The following is a 21176-nucleotide window of genomic DNA, read 5'->3' as shown; positions in this document are numbered from 1 at the left end:
TACCTAACAAAGTGTCACTTACACTTGTGTCATTTACACGTTGTATAATGCGTGTAATTTGTGTCAGTTGGCAGTAATAAATTGGCTACAGAGCTATAAGGTAGTTTTATTCTCACTAAATACCACTTCCCTACCAGGATTTGCCACTCACATCGTTGTCTTCATTGTACCAATTGATTACTATGACGATATCGATCTCTATTCCCTTTACATTATCATCACGATTATCATCAACCTATTAACTTCCCACTGCTGGGCATAGGTCACCCATCATATCGGAGAGAGGGTTTTCGAAAATGGACCTTTTTTTTGAAGGGTTTTCGTCCAATGCGGGTTGATGGGTTTTAACGATTGGCACGTTAGTGATAATAACTGGGACAAATTTCTAACTTTAACCTGGACTTAAACAGATTTATTTACAGATAAAAGTAAATCTTCGAATTCTTGGCCGGGAATCGAACCCAAGAATTTTTAAAACGTAGATGAATATGCTAACACATAGACTAATGAGCTAGAGACTATTTACATATTCAAGTTTATTTGATAAAACAGGCAAATAATAAACCATATATTCTCCATTATAACTTTTATTATCGAGATTATTTACATAAATTCGCAGATCAAACTACTATAACTAATAAGTTAAAAGAACGATACGTAAAATATATCATAGACTGGGTGGTTTTTCAATGAGTATATTACTATGGCTCAATTACATCTTCCTAAGTACAGTTCGGCTTAATTCACGTTACAATGTCTTAACCTAATTTTCTAAGCATAAATACTTTTAAAAATTATTTGTACACTGGTTTTGAAAAAATATTCGTTTTTTTTAAATCCTGAAATTATGCAATAATAATTTTATTTTGTAAATAACTTTAATCCTTTATATTTTAAGACTTTATATATTTCTGCTTATCGAATAAGTCAGGCACAATTTTCTAGCATGATTATGCATTACTCTTGTATTTTTTTTATGTAAACACAAACGGGCCAAGAAAACCTATAAATCTTCTGTTTCTTTTTTGCTGGAAAGTGGTACAGTTTCCGGTTGTTCAGGATTAGCATCAGGGATGAGTGTACCATGTTTCCAATCTGGTGGGTAGCCAAACTGTCTAACGTCGTCCCACCATTGCTGTTCACCATCTGCCCATATACAGTACACTACGTTCGTACCGACCAGTACTGCAAAGCATACCCAGAATGCCACCCGCCATTGCGCCAAAGTTGACTGTGAAAACAAAGCATCAATAATTAAAAAAAAAAAATTTCAAACGTTTGGATTTTATTTATTTATTTATACACTTTATTTGTACACCACAAATAGGAAAAAAACAACAATACTAAACTTAAAAAGTAAAGATACAAAGGGCGGCCTTATCGCTTAGTAGCGATCTCTTCCAGGCAACCTTAGGATTAGGAAAACCAAGGGAAACCGATTGGTGGGATGTATTTTTATTATATACATATTTACGAACAATTAGACACTAATACTAATCAGGATTACACACATAAAATACTAATAAAAATAAGTATAAAAAATAATAAACTAATATTTAGATACTATAACATATAATACATACTTAAATATGAGTAATAGTTAATCACTGTCGACTTAAAAGTTTTGTGGGTTAAAGTTTGTTTAGGCTAAAGTATTTATATAACAAGTGTAACAAGCATACTGACAGTTATAAAAATATATTATTAGTTCAAAAACACTACAAAATTAGTTTGGTATAAAAACCAAAGTAATTTATACCTTCTGGTTTATTTTATTTATTAAAGCAAATGAATTTTTCTTCAACTTTTTTACTTATTATTTTTATGAGTCGGTTACCCATTCACCATCAATTTTGTTAATATTAGAGAAATTGACTTAAGAATACTTCGAAATTAAAATTAACATCATACCTACCTAATCGACTATAGATTTAAATTATATGAATTAAAAAAAAATCTTATTTTAAAAATTGAAAAATGGAATAATCTTTTCAAATTAGTGTATTGTCATCGGTCCTCTATATTTCGACAAAGTTAGAACGAAATCAGACCGTTTGAAGAAGTCAAAATCAAGTCCAAAGGAGTTGGTTACTTACACACAAATAAACATATAGGTGAAGCTAATTTTAATAGCGTAATAATTACGAAGATAACTTACATCAGGTGTTAACAATCCAATAAGGTATGGTGTGATGATGCCAGCGAATGTAGAAGTTGTATTGACTAGCGAGGTAAGAGAGCCGGCAAAGTTCGGTGCAAGGTCCAAGGCGTTCACCTAAATAACAAAGCAGTTCCTTAACAATAGTTCCGTAAAATTTTAAGTTTACTATAAGATTGGTGTGTTTGTATTAAAAGTAGTTGGTGCCACAAAACCACTAACTTACGTTATAAAAGCGTATAAAACCGAGAACAACGTACCGATACATTTTAAAAGCATACAATTTTACATTTATATTAATATTAGAATTATCATTATTATGCTGGTCTGGTGGGCAACTTCGGCCTTGGCTGGTGTCCACCCTACCAACAAAGACGTTAAGCAATTTAGCGTTCCGGTGCGATGCCGTGCAGAATTAGGGTTTGCTATAACTGCTATTACCCCTAACGGTTTTTTTTTTTTTTTTAAGTATATAGACAAGTGCTTGACTGCAATCACACCTGGTGGTAAATGATGATGCAGCCTAAGATGAAGCGCGCTTGCCTAGAAGATGCCTATTTACTCTTGATTTGAAGGTACCCAGATTATAGGTATCAGGGAAGACGGAAGATGGGAGGGCATTCCAGGCCTTTGCGGTGCGGATCAGAAAGGAAGAAGCAAAACGCTTCGTACGTGTTGATGGTATTTCAACCACACACTTTACCACTACCACTTTTTTGGGTTGCACTATTACCTACGTCAGGTGAAATTGAAGGGCTAATTTGTAGTGAAAAAATAAATATATTTGAAGATGTACTTCATGAAACATAAGATCTGGTAGTTATACTTAGACTGAGCTATTGAATGGTTTCTCGAAAGCACAACCAAAATATCAATGTTGATATAATTTTTTAAGCTAATTGAATTATGCAATAAGTTTTTGCAATTCAATTAGCTTAATGATTTATATGTTATAACCCACTAACCCGCACTGAAGCAACGTGGCGGGCCATAAGAATACCTACTTATATATATGATCTAACATCTACCTTTGATGGAAAGAAGAGATTTGTGTCAGGAAATATAACGATGAATGAGGTGTACCTAAATTAGATTTAAAAAAGTAATTAGACCAAAAGGATCAGAAAACTTCACTGTCATACCTTCATTCCACTGTAAAATCCACCCATTAACGCCATGGATAGAATGAAATAAACCATAGCAGCCGTACGATCGCAACCAGCATACGATGCAAGAATTATACAAATCGCTGGTCCAGTTGCCGCTGAAAACATATTACCAGAATCTTAAAATTTTTAGTATAAAATTATCATTAATTATAGTGAGAGGCTACGGCCTAATAGATAAGGCTCTGGCACTCCTTTCAGTAGGACCGAGTTTGGTCAACGGCAAGCACCTATTGGCGCAGATTGCAGTTGGTTTCTGAGCCCACGGCTGTGGGTTATGTTTGTATGATGTACATGAATGTTTTTCAATGGCTAGGAGGTTATCTATATATAATAAGTATTTATGTATTTTATTTAAAAAAATATTCATCAGTTATCTACCCATAACAGAAGCTGCGGATTTTTTGGGACTCGTTGGCGATCTGTGTATTCCAGATACATATTTTTATTTTTGCACGACTCATGATGCGAAGCATCAGAGAGTGCTTTACGATCGAAAAATTTTTTTCGCCTCATTTTGGCGGCTATTTTTATTATTATAGCCTTGTTAGTTCACGGAATCAAGATATTTTGCATACTATTGTCGAGATAATTTAATGGAGATTAATTCCATACTTTTAAAAAATTGATTTACTGCAATAGAATTGGAAAAAAACACCAAAATAGGTCAAAAAATTTTCCTGTCCGTCATGTGTGAAACCCAAAAACACTCTAACTTGTGAAAAAATCCATTATTTGAGTTAAATTTAAAAAAAAAAATTCTAATCGACGATTGTAGGTCACTGAATGCGAATGATTAATTAATTCAGTGTAGTTTAATTGCAATTAATAAAAAACGAAAACTGCAAGACTGTATATCTATATATATCCATGTAAAATTAACATGGATGGTGATATATCTATATCTATAGATATTATGTACATTTTATTCCACCAGGAGCGCCTGTGCATCACTTTCCTAGTACAGCTGTTTTTTTTTTTCTATATTTGATAATTAAATGAGCATTATGAGTCGTGCACTTTTGGATTTTCCAAATTTATTATTAAATATTACTTGCTTTAGCGGTAAAGGAAAAAAACTAAAACGGGGAAAACCGCATGCCTGAGAGTTCTTGATAATGTTCTTAAGGTTGTTGAGCTCTACGGATTCGTGCTTGACCAGCGATCTACCCTTCTTATTCTCAGAGGAGACTCGTCCCCTGTAGAGGGCCTGTGATGGTTTAAGAACAATATAGTTACAAAATACCTTAAATTGGTGAAGGTATTTTGTAAGCGCTGATACAAACGAGACAGAGCGGTCTCGGGGGACTTCTTAGGCGGTGCTCAGAGGCCACGGACGTTCTGCTACTATTTTGCTTATATTTCTTTCTCATAACACGTGGTTGATTATTGTTGAATGCTTATAACGTCAATAATAAATAGTAGATAGTTGCTGTTATTTATTTTGAAAAATTCAAACCGTCCCCGGTTTCTAATAATAATATTAATGGCACAGTACCTATAGTTGTGTGTATGATCCTCCCAGTCTTGATTGTATGCCAGCCTTTCTTGTTGCACAAGTCGCAAACGAAGCCAAATATAAAGGAAGACACCCACATGGCTATATAAGGCAGCGCTGTGAGGGTTCCAGTGGTCGCTATATTGAATTTAAGCACGTCGTGAGAGTATTTCGGCAAATCTGTCACCATTGTGTAGTAGCCCCAGTCGTGACCAACCTGAAATTTATATTTATTTTCATAAGAGGAAACTATTGGGAGAGAGTCTAGGCCGTATAAAGGTAGGAGGATTGGATTGTCAATTGTTGTTATAACAAGAGTTGGGAGAACGAAACTCTGCTTGAATACAGAAGAATTTTAATGTAAATAAATAGTGTTATTTAAGTCCATCACCACGTTCGTAACAATATAAACAAACACACACACATTTTAATATACATACAATTTTTTTTTGATTAAAAAATGGCCATGCATTTTTATTCATTTCAATAGTATCCAAGGTCTCAACCATGGCAAACAAGCCGTTAAAGTGATTACGTAAACCCTGCTATAAGCCAGTGAATTACCATTAAAATATAACCTTGGCGTCTTTGTTCATTGTTTCGAGTACTCGTTTTAATAAACGAGCTTTTGGTTTGCATCTTCGCTTGCTTAAAAATGAATACGCTTATGTATTTAATGTAGCTAGCTAATAAGTTTACATTAACTTATAAACTACGAAACTATCTTACTCCTAAACTATTTATGTTTTTTGGTTTATAACTGAGACGATTATCGGTCTTACTAAATGTTTTAATATATATGTTCGAGTCCTTCATCTACAGTTGCTTCACTCTAGAATGTAATAGGATTGTCAGTTATTCTTTTTGAATGCACAAATTTTTACATATATATATACATCATCATTCTACTCTAAAACGATTTATTGAAGAAGATGTTCTATTAAAAGGTCCAAATGAAGTATTGTTTTAAAATAATGATTTAGTTAAATAGTTCATGAATATTTTTAAATAAGCTAACACTAAATTATATAATTGAATTGTAATTCGTGGGTTGTTCCTCGTTTCGTACGATTCGGTCCTAGCCATCGTAAATGGTACTTAACATTTTGGATTTCGAAGAGTATAGCAAATTAAGCTTAATTTCCATAATAGGTAAAGTTCATTTCCTTATTAATTAATACCAGCGACGCTTTGCTGTCTGGTATTTAAAATAACAAAAACACTCATAATATCTGGAAACTTAACGTTGTGTTAATCCATCAATTATTTGGTAGTCATAATTGTAGTGTGGTGAAAACCCTAACCTTAGCTTGACGTAAATAACTTATAATCGTACATGTACCTTACAAAGTTCTAACTTCTACAAACTCCGGGCATAAACATAACTTTTGTTCTGCAAAAGCGCTACAAAAGCTGGGACGAATTTTAATACACAAGTTACGCCATCGGGGTCAATGCTTAGCATATTAAACGTTTAAACACACTGCAACAAAACCTACTCTCGCATTGTATCCTGTTTTAGTGTTTAAGGCTGGGTTCTCATTGGTAGACAAAAGTCTTTTATGACTTAGTGATTTTGAGATGAGACCCTTATCCCTGCTCCAATGAGGTGAATTATTATATCATGTTAGTGATAAGAAGGGTCAGGCTTACGGCAATTTGCTAACTGTTACCTACTTATCAGTACCGACCCGGAGTTAGAAAATTTGTGCGGTCCACTCTCGTGCCCGTAAAAAACCATCGCTCGTCGGTTTCGTTTTCGTCACTAAAATATTGTGACAATGATCGCTAAAGCCTGCCAACCATCATTGTAGCAGCGTGGTGGACAGCTTCATTATCAGCTTAGCAGTAACTAAGAATTTTTTGATAGAGATACCGATAACGTATAGTTTTTATGGTCGACCTGGTAGTAAATCCAGAAACACTGCAAAACTGATCCGTATTCGAGCATGCTACCTACTCGACCAGCGGGATGGATATTCATGCATTTGAATATAAAACTTTGCTACATTTGATCTAAATAAAAAAAAAAATTATAGTTATGTCAAAAATAATCAAAAAAGTCGATATGTCTCCGCCAACGTAGATCTCCGAGAACGGCTCTACGTTGGCGGTAGATAAGATTAAAAACCCAAGTAAACAAAATAATATATCCATTTAGACTTCCATACTAATGCTACACCTGTTTCTTTTTTGTAACCTATTTTTAACCTCCGACAAAAAAGCGACGGGGTGTTATAAGTTGGATGTGTCTGTGTGTATATCTGTCTGTGGCATCGTATTTCCCGACAGATGAATAGATTATAATTTAGTTTTTTTTTATTTGAGATAGGAGATTACATTTTTTTTTACAATTCCTTCAATATGGGTATCAAATGAAAAAGGCTTTACTGGTAGAATAATGTAATCTATATAGAAAATCGGAGGTATTTTAAATTTTTACTTTTTATTTTATCGGCTAAAAAATTGCACTAAACTTGATGAAATTAGGCACTTAGATAATTTACATCCAAGAGAAAAATATACAATTGTATAGATACGTATTAAACGTGTACGAAGTCCCTACAATTGTTAGAGTTTCATAATTTGTTTCGGCCAAACATCAACATTTTGTTACGTGTACGTCGACCTTAAATTATGTGCATACATAAATTTATTGTAAACCGCACCTTGAATTGTATACGATTTAGAAGTAGTGGAACAAAGGAAAATAGAATTTATAAAAGTCGCTAGATGTGACTTAGTATGTTCGCCGTTAGTAAAATAATAATATTTTCTAATTTCTCAGATTTAAAAGTATTCTTTGGCCGTCTTCAGGATGCTACCTCCGATCTCCGTTCTAAATTACGTTAAAATTGGTTCAGCGTTTCAGCTGAGCCAAACTTACGTAACATATCATTATTTCTTTATATAGTTCTAGTTAATATAATAATAACGTTGATTTCGTATGAAATTCCATAGCTTGTGGTCGCAGTAAGATTATAATATTATTTGTTGTTAGCAACAATTATCTAATCAACTATTTCATTAATTAAAATTGGCCAAACATATCACCTAATTAAGGTAAGTACCCCCTTGAGCACTTGGTGTAGGAGTGTGTACCAACCAAGTGCTCCATATAGGGATTATCCTAATTTTTTTCTTTATTTAAACACTGTATGGCAATACTGAAGTGGCAATGGGCAGGGCACAAAGCTCGGAGAACCGATGGACGTTGGGGTCTTAAGGTGCTGAAATGGCGACCCCGCACCGGTAAGCGCAGCGTAGGTCGGCCGCCAAAGCGGTGGACAGATGACATCAGGCGAGTCGCTGGGAGCCGCTGGAGGCAAGCGGCCCTGGACCGTGGATTGTGGAACTCCCTACAGAAGACCTATGTCCAGCAGTGAACGTCCATTGGTTGAAATGATGATGATGATCCACAGTATAGTTCAAACAAATGTTATTATAAACCTTTTATTTTCTAGGGATAGTTTAAACAAATATAATTGTGAAACTTTTTTTTTTCCGGGATAAAAAGTATCCTATGGCAGTCTTCGGGATGCGAGGTAACTCTTTTGAGCTTAATTTCATTATGTTATTTCGTTATGTTACTATTATAACAAGGCGGCCTTATCGCTACTTAGCGATAAAACCGCCTATTGTATCCTGCTTCATTCTTCATGTTTTTTTCTTTTTTTGAGTGGTGTACAAATAAAGAGTATAAACAAATAAATAAATATGTTATCTGTTCAGCCGAACGAGCTTAGGTAACAAAGGACAAACAAACAGATACATTTTAACACTTTTGTAATATTAGTATGGATATATAACACATTTTATCATTTTAGTAGTAACTGTTTAAAGATTGTATGTTTTGTATGTATGTGATGGAATTTGCACAGGCGTCTGTTGACTTCTTGGTTTTATTTATATTATGTAAGACACATATAGTGAAAGTATAATATTTAAATATATTAAACAAACAAACAGTATATATACTGTTTAAACAAAGAAAAGGTAAATCAGTGATATGACTTTATCATGAACTACCTAACCAGCATAACAAGATTGGATACCTAATTGATAAAACTGTTTTTTTTTCAGTATTGTAGAATTTTGTATTTCATTGTGGTGATTTAAAGACTTTATTAGAAACGTACATGTTGGCCTTGCAAGTTGGTTTTAGATGTTATCAGGTGAAATTTCGTTACACAGTTAACAGTAATAAACCTTAGCTGGTAAATAAACAAGTATATTTAGAGATTTCAGAAAACTTTGCAATTTTTTTTTTTTTTTAAACTGTTGAATTTTTACTCACTTTTCTGTTCACAATTGATCCGATTGAAAATATTGGCAATAAATAATCCTTATGATATTTGCCACTAGCTGGCGTATAAGTCCAGAAGATTGGAGTATATAATATATACTTACGACCAATCAAAATTATTATTTTTAAATAGCGGAAACTACACAGACGTCTGACGTAAGCGTTACTTCCGTCAGAAAAAAACTCTTATGCCCGTCTGAAAAAAACTCTGAGTTACTCCCTAGTCGCGCCTAAAGAAGTCTTACTTCAAAGATATTATTCTAGAATCGCTGTTTTTTTTTAGTTTAAAAAGCATAAACAACTTTTTCAGAACGTTAAGAACGTTCTTACTGGAAAAACCATAAAATCTTCAAAAAGTGCATAAATAAAACGAACTTATTTTCGTGTTCATATGTGAATGGTATGGGATCAGTTACGTGCACTTCATATATGCGCAAAAGCACTGCCCGCCGTATATTTTTCTAAAACTCGTATTAGGGGGGAATATATTATAATATATATTATATTTCGACATATTCGGAAGGCCGATTGGCGCAGTCGGCAGCGACCCTGCATTTTACGTCCAAGGCCGTGGGTTCGATTCCCACAAATGGAAAGAAATGGTTGTGTGATGAGCATGAATGTTTTTCAGTGTCTGTGTGTTTATATGTATATTATGCGTATTATATTCTTAAAATAATATTCAGCAGCTATCTTAGTACCCATAATACAAGCTACGTCTATTGTCGTAATATATTTATTTAACTAGCTGTTAGTGTACAACACGCACAGTGGCGTGCATATGCACAGGGTATGCAGATGATATAAACTGAAGAAAATATCCAGTAAGAGTTGTAAAAAACTTAAGTATAGGCATTGTAAGAACTATAAAAAGCCTACCCTTAAGTGTTTATAACTCGTACTGAAGATTTTCTTCATTTTATAACATGTGCATACCCTGTGAATACTCTCTATGCAAGCCACTGAACACGCATAGTAGTAGTATTTAAAGTATTAGTATATACTGTATGCATCTATCGGACCAAACAGTCCAGCTAGCGAAATGAGTTCTTCGATATTACCACAACTTTGCGGCAAGATAGCTGCACTTATTAATGACCTAATAATAACCCGTTTATGAGCGGCTTTGAACCGAGAATTATAGTCTAGCATTAGAAAGTATACTTACAGCTGCCCACACAAGGGCCCACACTGGCGCGGACCGCAATATCGCTTTCCAAGGCACTGGATCTTTGAGGGAACTATTCTCTGCTGTCGTTACATTTTTGTTGAGGTAGTTAAGTTCTTTTTTTGATATGTATGGATGGGTGTTTGGCGTACTGTAGCAGGTGAGACTCTGAAATTTTAGAGCATAAGCTATTATTAACTACTAGCTGTCCCGACAAACTTCGTACCGCGGATCATTTTTTTTTTTTGATGAATGTTATATTTTAATACTTAATATCCTATTCCGGTCTAAGAGGAATCCAAATAATCAAATATCATAAAAATGGGTCCAGCCGTTCTTAAGTTATAAATGGTGTAACTAACACAACTTTCTTTTATATATATAGATAGTACTACATAGAATATACTAAAGAGAGTTAGTTTTTTTTTTTATTCCACTACAAGTTAGCCTTTGACTGCAATCTCACCTGGTGATGAGTGACTTTGCAGTCTAGAATGCTAGCGGGATAACTTGATAGGAAGTATCGTAGTCAGACATCGCACCGGAACACTAAATCGCTTAGCGGCACGTCTTTGTCGTTAGGGTGGTGACTAGCCACGGCCAAAGCCTCCTACCAGACCAGACCGGAGAAAATTCTGAAATCATAAATTGCCCCTGCTGGGATTCAAACCCGGGACCTCCTGCTTCATTCATAGCGCCAGAGAAGTTGGATATTTGAATTCGTTAATCTCAAAATATGGCGTTCATTTTTGTTTTATTTACTTAAACTTTAGTAAAGCTAAGTTGGTAAAGCAACATTATTTAATTATCCAAGTATCCTTAAAATTAGAAAAACGAAAAAAAAACAAGTTGTTTTTGTTTAATGGACGTGTGTGCAACAAGTCGATTAAACAATTGTTTTTATTTTGCAATTATGGATTATGTACTATAAATATAATAACTGTAATCATTCATTCATTTATTCATATCATTAGAAAGATTTGATTATGTCACGCTTAGACCCATAGGTAAAGCTATACCACTACTCAAATTATTATTGTAGCAATTTAGTTCAGTATGAATACGTCTCTACAGAGTTGTTAAAATATTTCTGGGAGACGTTATCTTATCACTGCGAGGTTCATAACAAATTCAGCGAACCACAATTTATGTTTGTTTCTAAGCAAAACATTTTCTTAATCAACCCACGAACTAACTAATAATTTTAAATCTTTCTAGTATCAAAATACAGGTTACACGTTATGGTAATAAATATTCTGACCTATCCTGGTTACAAATTTCAAATGCCATATAAAACTGACCTCTAAAATAAATTAAATTTGCAATACTAAAATGTAGAGTGAGCAAATAATGAAATACCTACATGTGCGCAATTCAAGTAGTTTGTATCAATGTAAGTGCACATATACATATATGTGGATGGTGCACTGCAGTAAAATTCTAAGAATTTACCGAACACTTACTTTGCACTGTGTTGTGGCTTACCCGTATCTGTACCGAATTAATTAAGAGACAGTCGTAAAATTATTTTTAACCATTAATCGTCTTAATTGCAAGTAGGTTCTCGAATTAGTTCTTGTTATTAGGAAAAATATAAGCTAATGATTAAAAAAAACCCCGACACAAAGCTTCGTCATTCCTCATTCCCATGCAATATAGTGTATTCTAGCTTCTTGATTTGATAGCCTTATAAGGAAAAACTACGGGATCAACCATTTTGTGGACCGATTTTCATCAAACATGTTTAAGCATACTCTTGACCGAATCACCAAAATCTAAATCGGTTTATCCGTTCGGAAACTACGATGCTACAAACATAGACACACACACACATGTCAAACTTATAATACCCCGTCGTTTTTGCGTCGGGTGTTAAAAGTGACTTACTTATTTTTATCACTTTAACAATTCTTAGCATTCCGTATTCAATTTAGATACTCTCTGAGCTATAATTTTGCACAAGTAAACATAATGTCTACTCATATTAATCACGCCGTTAAAGTGGTGGTGGGTAAATAAAAACATGTAAAAATTAGGAGTAATTAGCTAGGTAAGTTTTTCCATGTTTACAATATACCTAGGAATCGCCTAAATCAAATGCCTAATGATAACGTTATCGAACGCGTAGTGGAACTTTTTTATTCTATAGGGGATACCTATAGAAAACAAACATTACACCAACTCTTAGGGGATAGCGATTGGTCACCTAAGAAAGTATACCTAAGAATATCCTTGGATTAGGATTATATATAATGTCTTAACATTACCTCGTTGAAAACGGGCATAAGAGTGTTTAAGTTCGCTTTACACTTAACATTGAAAAAAAAATAACAACACATACGCCAAATTGATAACTTGTAGCATTATTAAAGTTTTTTTATTGTATAACTTGTAATAAAATATATTCTATACTGTTGCGGTTATACTCACCCACAATGTAAACCACACAAGGCCGAATCCTCCGAAGAAATAAAACACATAAGCCCAGTCTCTACCATCGGCGAGTAGAATGCCAGACATATAGGAACCAAATATATTGCCTATCTGAGCTCCACCAAAAACGAGTGCCCCTTGGAAGGATCTCTCATGGGGAGGCACCCATCGCGCTAACATGATCATGAGTGCTGGCATTGTTGGACCCTGTGGGTAGAGGTAGGGTTATTTATTAAATGTAAACACAAAACAGGTTAGCAATATCTATATCGCACCAATTCAACTATTTACAAATTTAAATACAATTATGCTACGTACAATTATGTATACAATAACATGAATGCCAAAATGTTAGTTTCTTAATTTGTACTTCAATCAGGCAGACTGAAGTGATATAGTATTTATGTATATTATTCATAAAAATATTCATCAGTCACCCATAACACAAGCTACGCTTACTTTGGGGCTAGATGGCGATGTGTGGGTCGTAGTATATTTATTTATATTATTGCATTTAGATAGTTTCTGTATAGCTGAGCTACTTTTTATGCTGGAAAATTCCCATGGGATAGAGCAGTGTCTTGAAACCGATACATGCATAAGTGACCTGCCTACCGTATAGTTTTATAGATAACATACTTCGGAGAAGGATTTTATATTACTTATACCTTATTCTTTCTAACTTATACCTACCCAGGTCGAAAACTCTGTTCAAGTTATATTTAAAAACTTTAGCTTTATAAATATGAGACATCTGTGTAAATACCTATATAGGTATTTTCTGTATAAATTTCGCAGATTTTTATGTACCATTATGTTATCACAATTTATGAATATTTTACCTACACTTTATATTTATAAAATGATAACACACATATTAAATAGTTTGATACTCAAATTGATTCCATGCTTGCAAATAGCAGTGTTTGCCTGTATTACTAAAGAACAAGATAATTATTACCTCACCCATCCCTTGTAGAACTCGAAGTATGAAAAGCCATGTGGCACCCCCGCCTCTTATAACAATGGGTGTGAGGAACGTGAATAAGGCAGTACTGAGTAGACCAACTCCCAGTGTCCATTTACCTCCGAACTTTTCCGCCAAGTAGCCGCCGGGCACTTGAGTGGCCGCGTATCCGTAGTAGAAGCCGCTAAGTATAAGCCCTTGTGTTTTCTCATCCCAGTCAAAGATGGCGTACTAAAAATAAAAATACTCGTGCTTGTAACTGATTCTCTCTATAATTGTAGCACAGTCGTAACCAAAACCTGACGAAAACGTGTCGGCTATTTATTAAGACCTGCCAAAATGTTTACCAAAACATGCGTTTGCTTATCCAAACTGCGCAAGTATGGATAATTGCATACTCTATATTAGTCTTTTTACGCCATTTGTATTGTATCGATCAGGCCGGCAAAACTTTCTGCCTTCTATTAGTCTATCGATTTTTATATTGTTGCCAATTTTAGAGACTTACAACAAAAATAAAAGATTCCTGCATTCATTAAAATGCTATAGAGATAGATACGAGCATGACTCTTATCTATCTTTGAAAGTATCGTATCGTCTGAAAGTAGTAAACTTTTGACAAAAAAATCTTATAGTATATCTTTAGTTCTAGTAGTAAAAGTAACTTACAAAATTTCGATTACATTTATCATAAATTATCACAATAAATATAAATGTCTTATTTAAACTTCTGAAAATAAATCACTATTCCACAACATTACATTATAATATTATATATATTTTTTTAGGTTTAATGGAATTGTAACCTTAAATAAATCGAAATTTTCGAACTTCACAAGCTGTGGGCAAAGATAAAAGTTTTATGGTCGATGTGTTCAATACCAACATCAAGTGTGTATGGGGGATTGCTTGATACAAATTAACATCCACTCTCTTTTATATACTTACTCTATCCAATCTAGCAAATAGAATAAAACAACAGCTGAGAGAATCGCTATACGTTAATTAATTAGTTTACTCATTTAATACGTTATTATGTTAGGTTCTCATATGAATATAACAATTCACGCTGTGCATCCTAACTTGTTGGTAAATTATATAACTAAGACATATAAATTATTAAATGTTTGTTATGTTTTTATTATGTAACTCAATCATACATTTATAGACTTGAAAGAAGTTTAGATATTAGGTAGACATATTAGTATATTCATAACACCTCAGGCTATAGCCTGAATTCATACTTAATGAATGATAATGGTAAATGGTAAATGGTAAGTGAAAAGTATAAGATTTTTATTAGAATAACCAATTAAAAAAAAACTGTTAATTACTGAACTAGTTAAAACGCGTTTCAATAATCAGTATTTATATACACGTAAATATATTTTATATATTTTCTTTTTATGCCCATAACATATGTCTCAGATGGATTCTAGGAATGGATAAATTAGTCGTTTTCTTCTACTTACTGGCTTTAAAACTGTAGTTGTTGTATTACCAGGTAATACGTCATCAGGGCACGCGTACGGGTCAAAATGCTCGTCGCCAGTCTTAGTACGGTTTACCATCTGTGTTATTGCCAAATTAAGACAAACTCTCATTGTATACGCATTGCAGACTCCTAGGAGTCCCATTACTCCTAATATATAGCGTTGGGGTATAAAACAGCCTGAAAAGATAAACTTATTTATTTTCTTTCTGTAAAGCGATGGCCACAATACTTCGTCTAACCTGTGTCCTTAGTTAACGTTCTGTATCGTGTCATAATAAATGACTTCCTCGCTTACAATCAAAGAGTCATTTTCGTGTAATAAATCTGTATCGTCAAAGTTAAATGGACCTTGCAAAGACTCGTTATAGAGTCACAAGTCCTATTCTATTGATTTTTGTTTTACAAACTTCCCGTCAAAAGCCCGAGCAAATAAATTGTAGGAAAATTTGAGCTTTAGCACATCGCAAATAACATCTATTTTACTTCGTCATTCAAGTTTTTCCAAACTCGAATGCAAGCGAGCAAATCTTATACTAAGGCTACTGCAGGACCAAATACAAGTTTTCTGCGATAGATACTAAGCATAATTCAACGCTGCTAAGGAAACAAATTAGACACCAGTTTGACCTTATATTTGCAATAATTTTCGTATAGTGCGTAAATCATAAAACATTTGATACAATAAGTAGGAAGTAAACTTAAATATAGGTGAATTGGTACACCTCAGTCTTATTAAAATCCTTAAGGCGAGAGTCATTTCTCATGGCTAATTGCTGCAAAGACATATAATATGATGTCTTGATATGGCGGTTTCTGTTGGATATTAGGCTATCATCATTTTAATAATTCTTTATCATTAATAATTCAAATGAAGTCTTTGTAGAACTGTAACGGACCATAAAGTAAATTACAAAGTCGGAAGTATTCTAGGAACTTCATCATCCTATTGAATTTTGAGCTTCTGTGTGACGCACTAAATTGTCAGCGTAAGCAAATAACATAAACAATACACTTTAGCGTTTATTTCATGAACAGGAAAATATTAAATGTTATGTTCTCTTTTATTTCTGTAATATACCTGTCAATAGGTTGAAAAGAAAAATAGCCGGATATACACGAGAAAACTATAAAAGTTTGATTAAATAACCTTTAATATTAAATACTTATTGAGATAATAACCATCTAGTCTTAAATTTGTGAACACCTAGATTAGATAATTAAAATAGATGGACATGTTCCGAGGTCAAAATACGAGTAGCTAATATTTTCACCGTATCGCTAATCTAATCTAAACCCAATAATTATGTAAAAACAGTTAATCATCTAACCTTAACTGAGTATACTTGAATTCCTTTCGTTTATGGAATGGAAAGGAATTAAAAATTAGAGTCCATGTACTGGTTCATTACAGGTTGTTAGACTTTAGTGGCGATAACCACAATCATGGGCTCAATGTCTTCTCCGAGGAACGGGGGTAAATTAACGCAAATTACTTGTACTTAGAATTCCTCGACAGGAAAACCTAATGCAGTAAAATTTATTTCCTTGCAGAAGTAACTTTAACGACGTAAGTAAGTTTGACGGCCAATTGGCGCAGTGGGCAGCGACCCTACTTTCGGAGTCCATGGCCGTGGGTTCGATTCCTACAGCTGGAAAATGTTTGTGTGATGAACATGAATATTTCTCAGTGTCTGGGTATTTATCTGTAGCATTTATGTATATAGTCATCTTAGTACCCATAATACAAACTACGATTACTTTGGGGCTAGATGACAATGTGTGTATTGCCGTTTTATATTTATTTATTTATTTAAAACTATTATATTAATGTTGCCTTGTATTTTGGAATCCAATCCATTCTTCAAATCTGTAGTTATATAAATTAACTGCTTGAATAACGAGGCAACAGGGTTTTTATTAAATTGTTTTTTTGCGAGGCATTATCCCTAGAAGTGTAGATACATTACGTAGGCATGGTAACCGCAAGTACCACTAAGGATGATTCTTCTTCGTTAAAATGTTTCTCTTGTTTTCTGTTACTGTAAGATTTGTATGTTCAAACGTCTATCTCAGGAACTTCTTTCAATCAACGCGGATGAAATATTTTTATTCTACCAGCTAGTTGTATTATATGGTATACAACTTTACGGGATTCACTAGTACACATTTCATATATCTTAAAGTATGATGACACGAGTGGTGGTATGGTATGGTGACCAAAAAATTTTACTAATTACATTTTTTTGTCAAGGAATTTTCAATACCAAACCGAATAATTGCCTCGGAGAACACATATAGCTGTTGGTTATTTATTATCAATAGCAAAGGATAATACTTGTTAAAACCCGCCAATCTGTAACTAGCTGCGTGAAGAACAGAATCTCTATATCTCTCTAAATCTGAGAATAATGATGATGTTGGAAAATTACAATAACCTAGAAAATAACTACAATTTATTAAAACTCTATATGAATTTCGGTATAGAGTCTTAGTTAAGTATTATGTATAATATATTGGGTTGGTCCCTTTGACCTCAAGTGACACTTGGCTTTCGCAAAAGCTCTACCAACGACAGAAAGTCCAAAGGCTTGGAAAAATGAGTGCCTTAAGAGTCTCTTTGAGAGTTGTTCTCGATCTCGTTTCAGATTTTATGGAGTGAGCTTTGGTTTGCTCGTAAATATAAAAGCTTATACTACCACCCTGTCCTCCGGTTTCTAAAACACTGATAAAACAGGTCCCTTAAAATATACATGCTTTCAGAGTATATTTACAAATGATTATATTTAAGCTCTTAATTAAGAGAAACAGCGTGTTTAAATAAATAAAATAGAATTGTACGTTTTTTACATGCAACAAACTTAATAAAATACGAATCAACCAATACAACGAAAAATTTCAAAAGTCCATGGAAGCCTATTTTAATCTTCTTATTTCATGGCAACTTAGACTAATCAAAAAAGTGAATTAACTTAATAATTGTAGTTACGTACATATTAGATTTGCTTTGAAACTACCAGCAGGCTTATTTTATTTATTTATTCATTTGGGTTCACAAACAACAACACAGTTTCACTTTACACAATGGCATACCTAGTAAACTTACATATCACAAAAAATGTTATTTTAAGTAGACTTATATTTTAAAACCTAAATCAATATTATTGCGACAACAATTTTACAAAAATGTTAAAAGTCAATGTTATAATTATTTATTTAATACTAGTTGTTGCCCGTGATATTGTCCGCGCTATAAACCCTGCATCATTTAATACTGCAGATGTTTTGAACAAGAGAGATATATATAATCCGTATTTTAGAGGCATCGAGGTTTGTCCAAATACTGCTATTCCAAAATAATACACAGTACTGTTTTAATTGATGGTTTGATTTGATTAAACTTATGCCTGAGCGATCATACTTATTTGTCAAGCGTAAATCAATTCTGTAACATTATGATGATTATTTTGGCAAAAGTGCCTGCACTAAGTGATTGTGCGTTTTTTTACATTGAGAGCTGTTAGTTTACCGTTGATTTGATCAACCTTTCAGCAACAAGCAGAATCTCAGAGTAGGTAGATAGGTAGAGTTTTTTTAAGTACCTGAAAAGGCCTAACTGAGGTTTATTACAACTAAAAGTCCTACTTTTTTCTTTTGAATTTGCATTCATGTTTTCTTGTTTCGCCACCGTGCATAGTAGTTTGTAATGGAACTGATAATAGCCGGAACCAATGATTGAACGCGTTCTGGTACGGTGCTTGTATATGACAACAATAGAAAATGAGTATGTGAATAAGTAAGTATACATACTTTCGGTTACTACGTTTGTAGGGTTCCGTACCTAAAAGGCAGCCTATAACTAAGAATCCGCTGTCCGTCTGTCTTACCGTATATCGCCAGGCTGTATCTCATGAACTGTGATAGTAAGGTAATTTTAATTTTTACAGGTGATGTATTTCTGTTGAACGTACAATAACGATCGGCTTTCGTAATAAGTTGGGTAGGAAGCATAGAAGAGAAGAGTGTATATACTCTATACACGAATATTATGTATATACGCTAACAGATTTTGTAATAAGTAGATATAAATGAAACTTAGCATAAAACAAATCAAATACTAGAATCAAAAACTTACATGATCGCAAGGTACGCGTTAAAGCGTTATCTTTCCTTTTTGGAACCTGTGTTTTCAGACCAAGCAGGTTATGCGCGTGTACCTGATTATTATCCTCCATTTTGAAATATTTTAGGGCTTCAATAACCTAAATCTTGTCCTCTACCTAAAAAATAACCTCTTTTAAATTTCTGAAATATTGGTTGGTAAATAGGTAGGTAGGTACAATTGTGTAAATACTTTTTATCTAGCAATCATTTCTGACCGTTTATTTTATCTCTCTGAAAATAACTTTTTTAGTTGGACTGCTTTTATTTTATGTAATAAATTAAGTTATTTATCACATTAAAGAAAACTGTCCGTAATCTAAGGTCTTTAAACATATTACTGCATAACCTGTCTATTTTATATTAACAAAATGTATTGTAATTAATGTACATATTTTATCTATAAATACCTGTCTGTCTAGACGCGATGATGAACAAATATATCAAATCCTATATATATCCTATCAAATCTTAACTTTTCATTCAATGAAAAGAACACTATTTAGAATTCTCTGCACGATATTTCCATTGTTATTATTTCATCTTTATACTTTCTTTTTATTTAATAAAATATATTTATCGCGACTTATTGAGATTAAACAAAATAAATGTTTCGATTTATTTATAAAGGGATTCACTGATAACTCAATTCCACAAGAGTCAATCACACACACACATTACATAATGAAATCGACACGGCACTCATTCACTACAATATTTCAAGTGTGTAAACTGCGATAGTGCTCTGACATATTATGTTCGCGGTCGTTTTATCAATATGTTTGTGGATCGAAACTTGCGCATACGCGTGAAGCCTGCGAGCACATGGCAAATATTGTCGTCTAAGGCCGATTACCCACGCTAAACCGACGTAACTCGCTGGCCTTGGATAACTCGTATCCACTATGAGAACCAGTAATTATGGTTAATCTAGCTGCGAAATGAAATGTAAAAAAAATCATTAAAAATATCTTGGTGTATCATCTTCTGGTGTAAAAACTAAAATCTATGGATTGCGCTGGTTAAGAAACGTTGATCGAAGTGTATAACTGGATGCGTACGAGTTAAGACTGTTAACTGCAATCTCACTTGATGGTAAGTGAAGATAAAATCCAAGATAGTAGCGGGATAATCTCTTAGGGCTATGTTGGTTAAAAGCCATACTCCTAATCGGTGTCTTTGCGACATCATACCGGAACGCTAAACTACTTGGCGGCATGTCTTTGTAGTAAAAAATGCCAGTTACCACCCGGTAACTGGCATTTTTTTGCATCTTTTCCTTGGCGGCAAGTATGCTTCTCGTCTAATGATCCGTCGAGCAGTGAAAAAGCTTTATCGGAGGTCAGTGACGTCCTAAGACTCCTGCCAGTCTAGACCAGAAAAATTCAGTAACTATAAATTCCCGAATTTCCCCCGTTTGCCTCCCCGTCAGTAAGTACGTTAAGAAATCACTACTGATATTTTATTAATTAAAAAAATTAGACAATACCATTATTACTGAGCACTACGAATTGTTCCATAATCAAAATATTATTTAGAAAATTGCGTAAAGTCACATAGAATGATGTGAGGGTTCTGACGATGCCTTATAAATACATTCAAATCTTTTCCAGAATTTAGAAGTTACAGGAATAGTGTTAGATCAAAAAACTCGCATAGGTTCATGCATAATTGAAGCATAAAAACATTACACTACTGTTAGTACGACTGTCTAAATTGTGCCATCCTAACTTGGTATTCTCAGTTAGAATTAATTTATTCTCTGTAACATTAAAGTTGAAGACATCTTTACTGCTTTAAAAATCCGAGATAAATATTGTAGTAAAA

At 33.6% G+C, this 21176-nt stretch overlaps 1 protein-coding gene across 1 annotated transcript; it reads right to left on the bottom strand.

Moving 5' to 3' along the window:
* Window positions 1-571: 571 nt before the first annotated feature.
* LOC120629546 (putative inorganic phosphate cotransporter) lies at window positions 572-20165 on the bottom strand. Its single transcript, XM_039898505.1, has 10 exons — window positions 19760-20165; window positions 19324-19468; window positions 15169-15368; window positions 13691-13927; window positions 12727-12936; window positions 10297-10464; window positions 4823-5039; window positions 3301-3422; window positions 2159-2275; window positions 572-1231 (listed from the first exon to the last, which is right to left on the bottom strand). The coding sequence occupies exons 2-10, from the start codon at window positions 19421-19423 to the stop codon at window positions 1004-1006; spliced, it is 1599 nt and encodes a 532-aa protein (XP_039754439.1). The 5' UTR covers window positions 19424-19468; window positions 19760-20165; the 3' UTR covers window positions 572-1003.
* Window positions 20166-21176: the final 1011 nt, after the last annotated feature.

Source organism: Pararge aegeria, chromosome 14 (genome assembly GCF_905163445.1).
Source record: "Pararge aegeria chromosome 14, ilParAegt1.1, whole genome shotgun sequence".
Classification (NCBI taxonomy): domain Eukaryota; kingdom Metazoa; phylum Arthropoda; class Insecta; order Lepidoptera; family Nymphalidae; genus Pararge; species Pararge aegeria.
This window is presented reverse-complemented; position numbering and strand designations above follow the sequence as displayed.

Bases quoted from the DNA above. Each gene is read 5' to 3' on its own strand.
- LOC120629546 (XM_039898505.1), bottom strand. From the start codon at position 19,423: ATGGAGGATAATAATCAGGTACACGCGCATAACCTGCTTGGTCTGAAA. The intron at 15,369-19,323 runs GTAAGTTTTTGA...TTATCTTTTCAG, and splicing joins AACGCGTACCTTGCGATCAT to GCTGTTTTATACCCCAACGC. The intron at 5,040-10,296 runs GTAAGTATACTT...TATAAATTTCAG, and splicing joins GGGCCCTTGTGTGGGCAGCT to GTTGGTCACGACTGGGGCTA.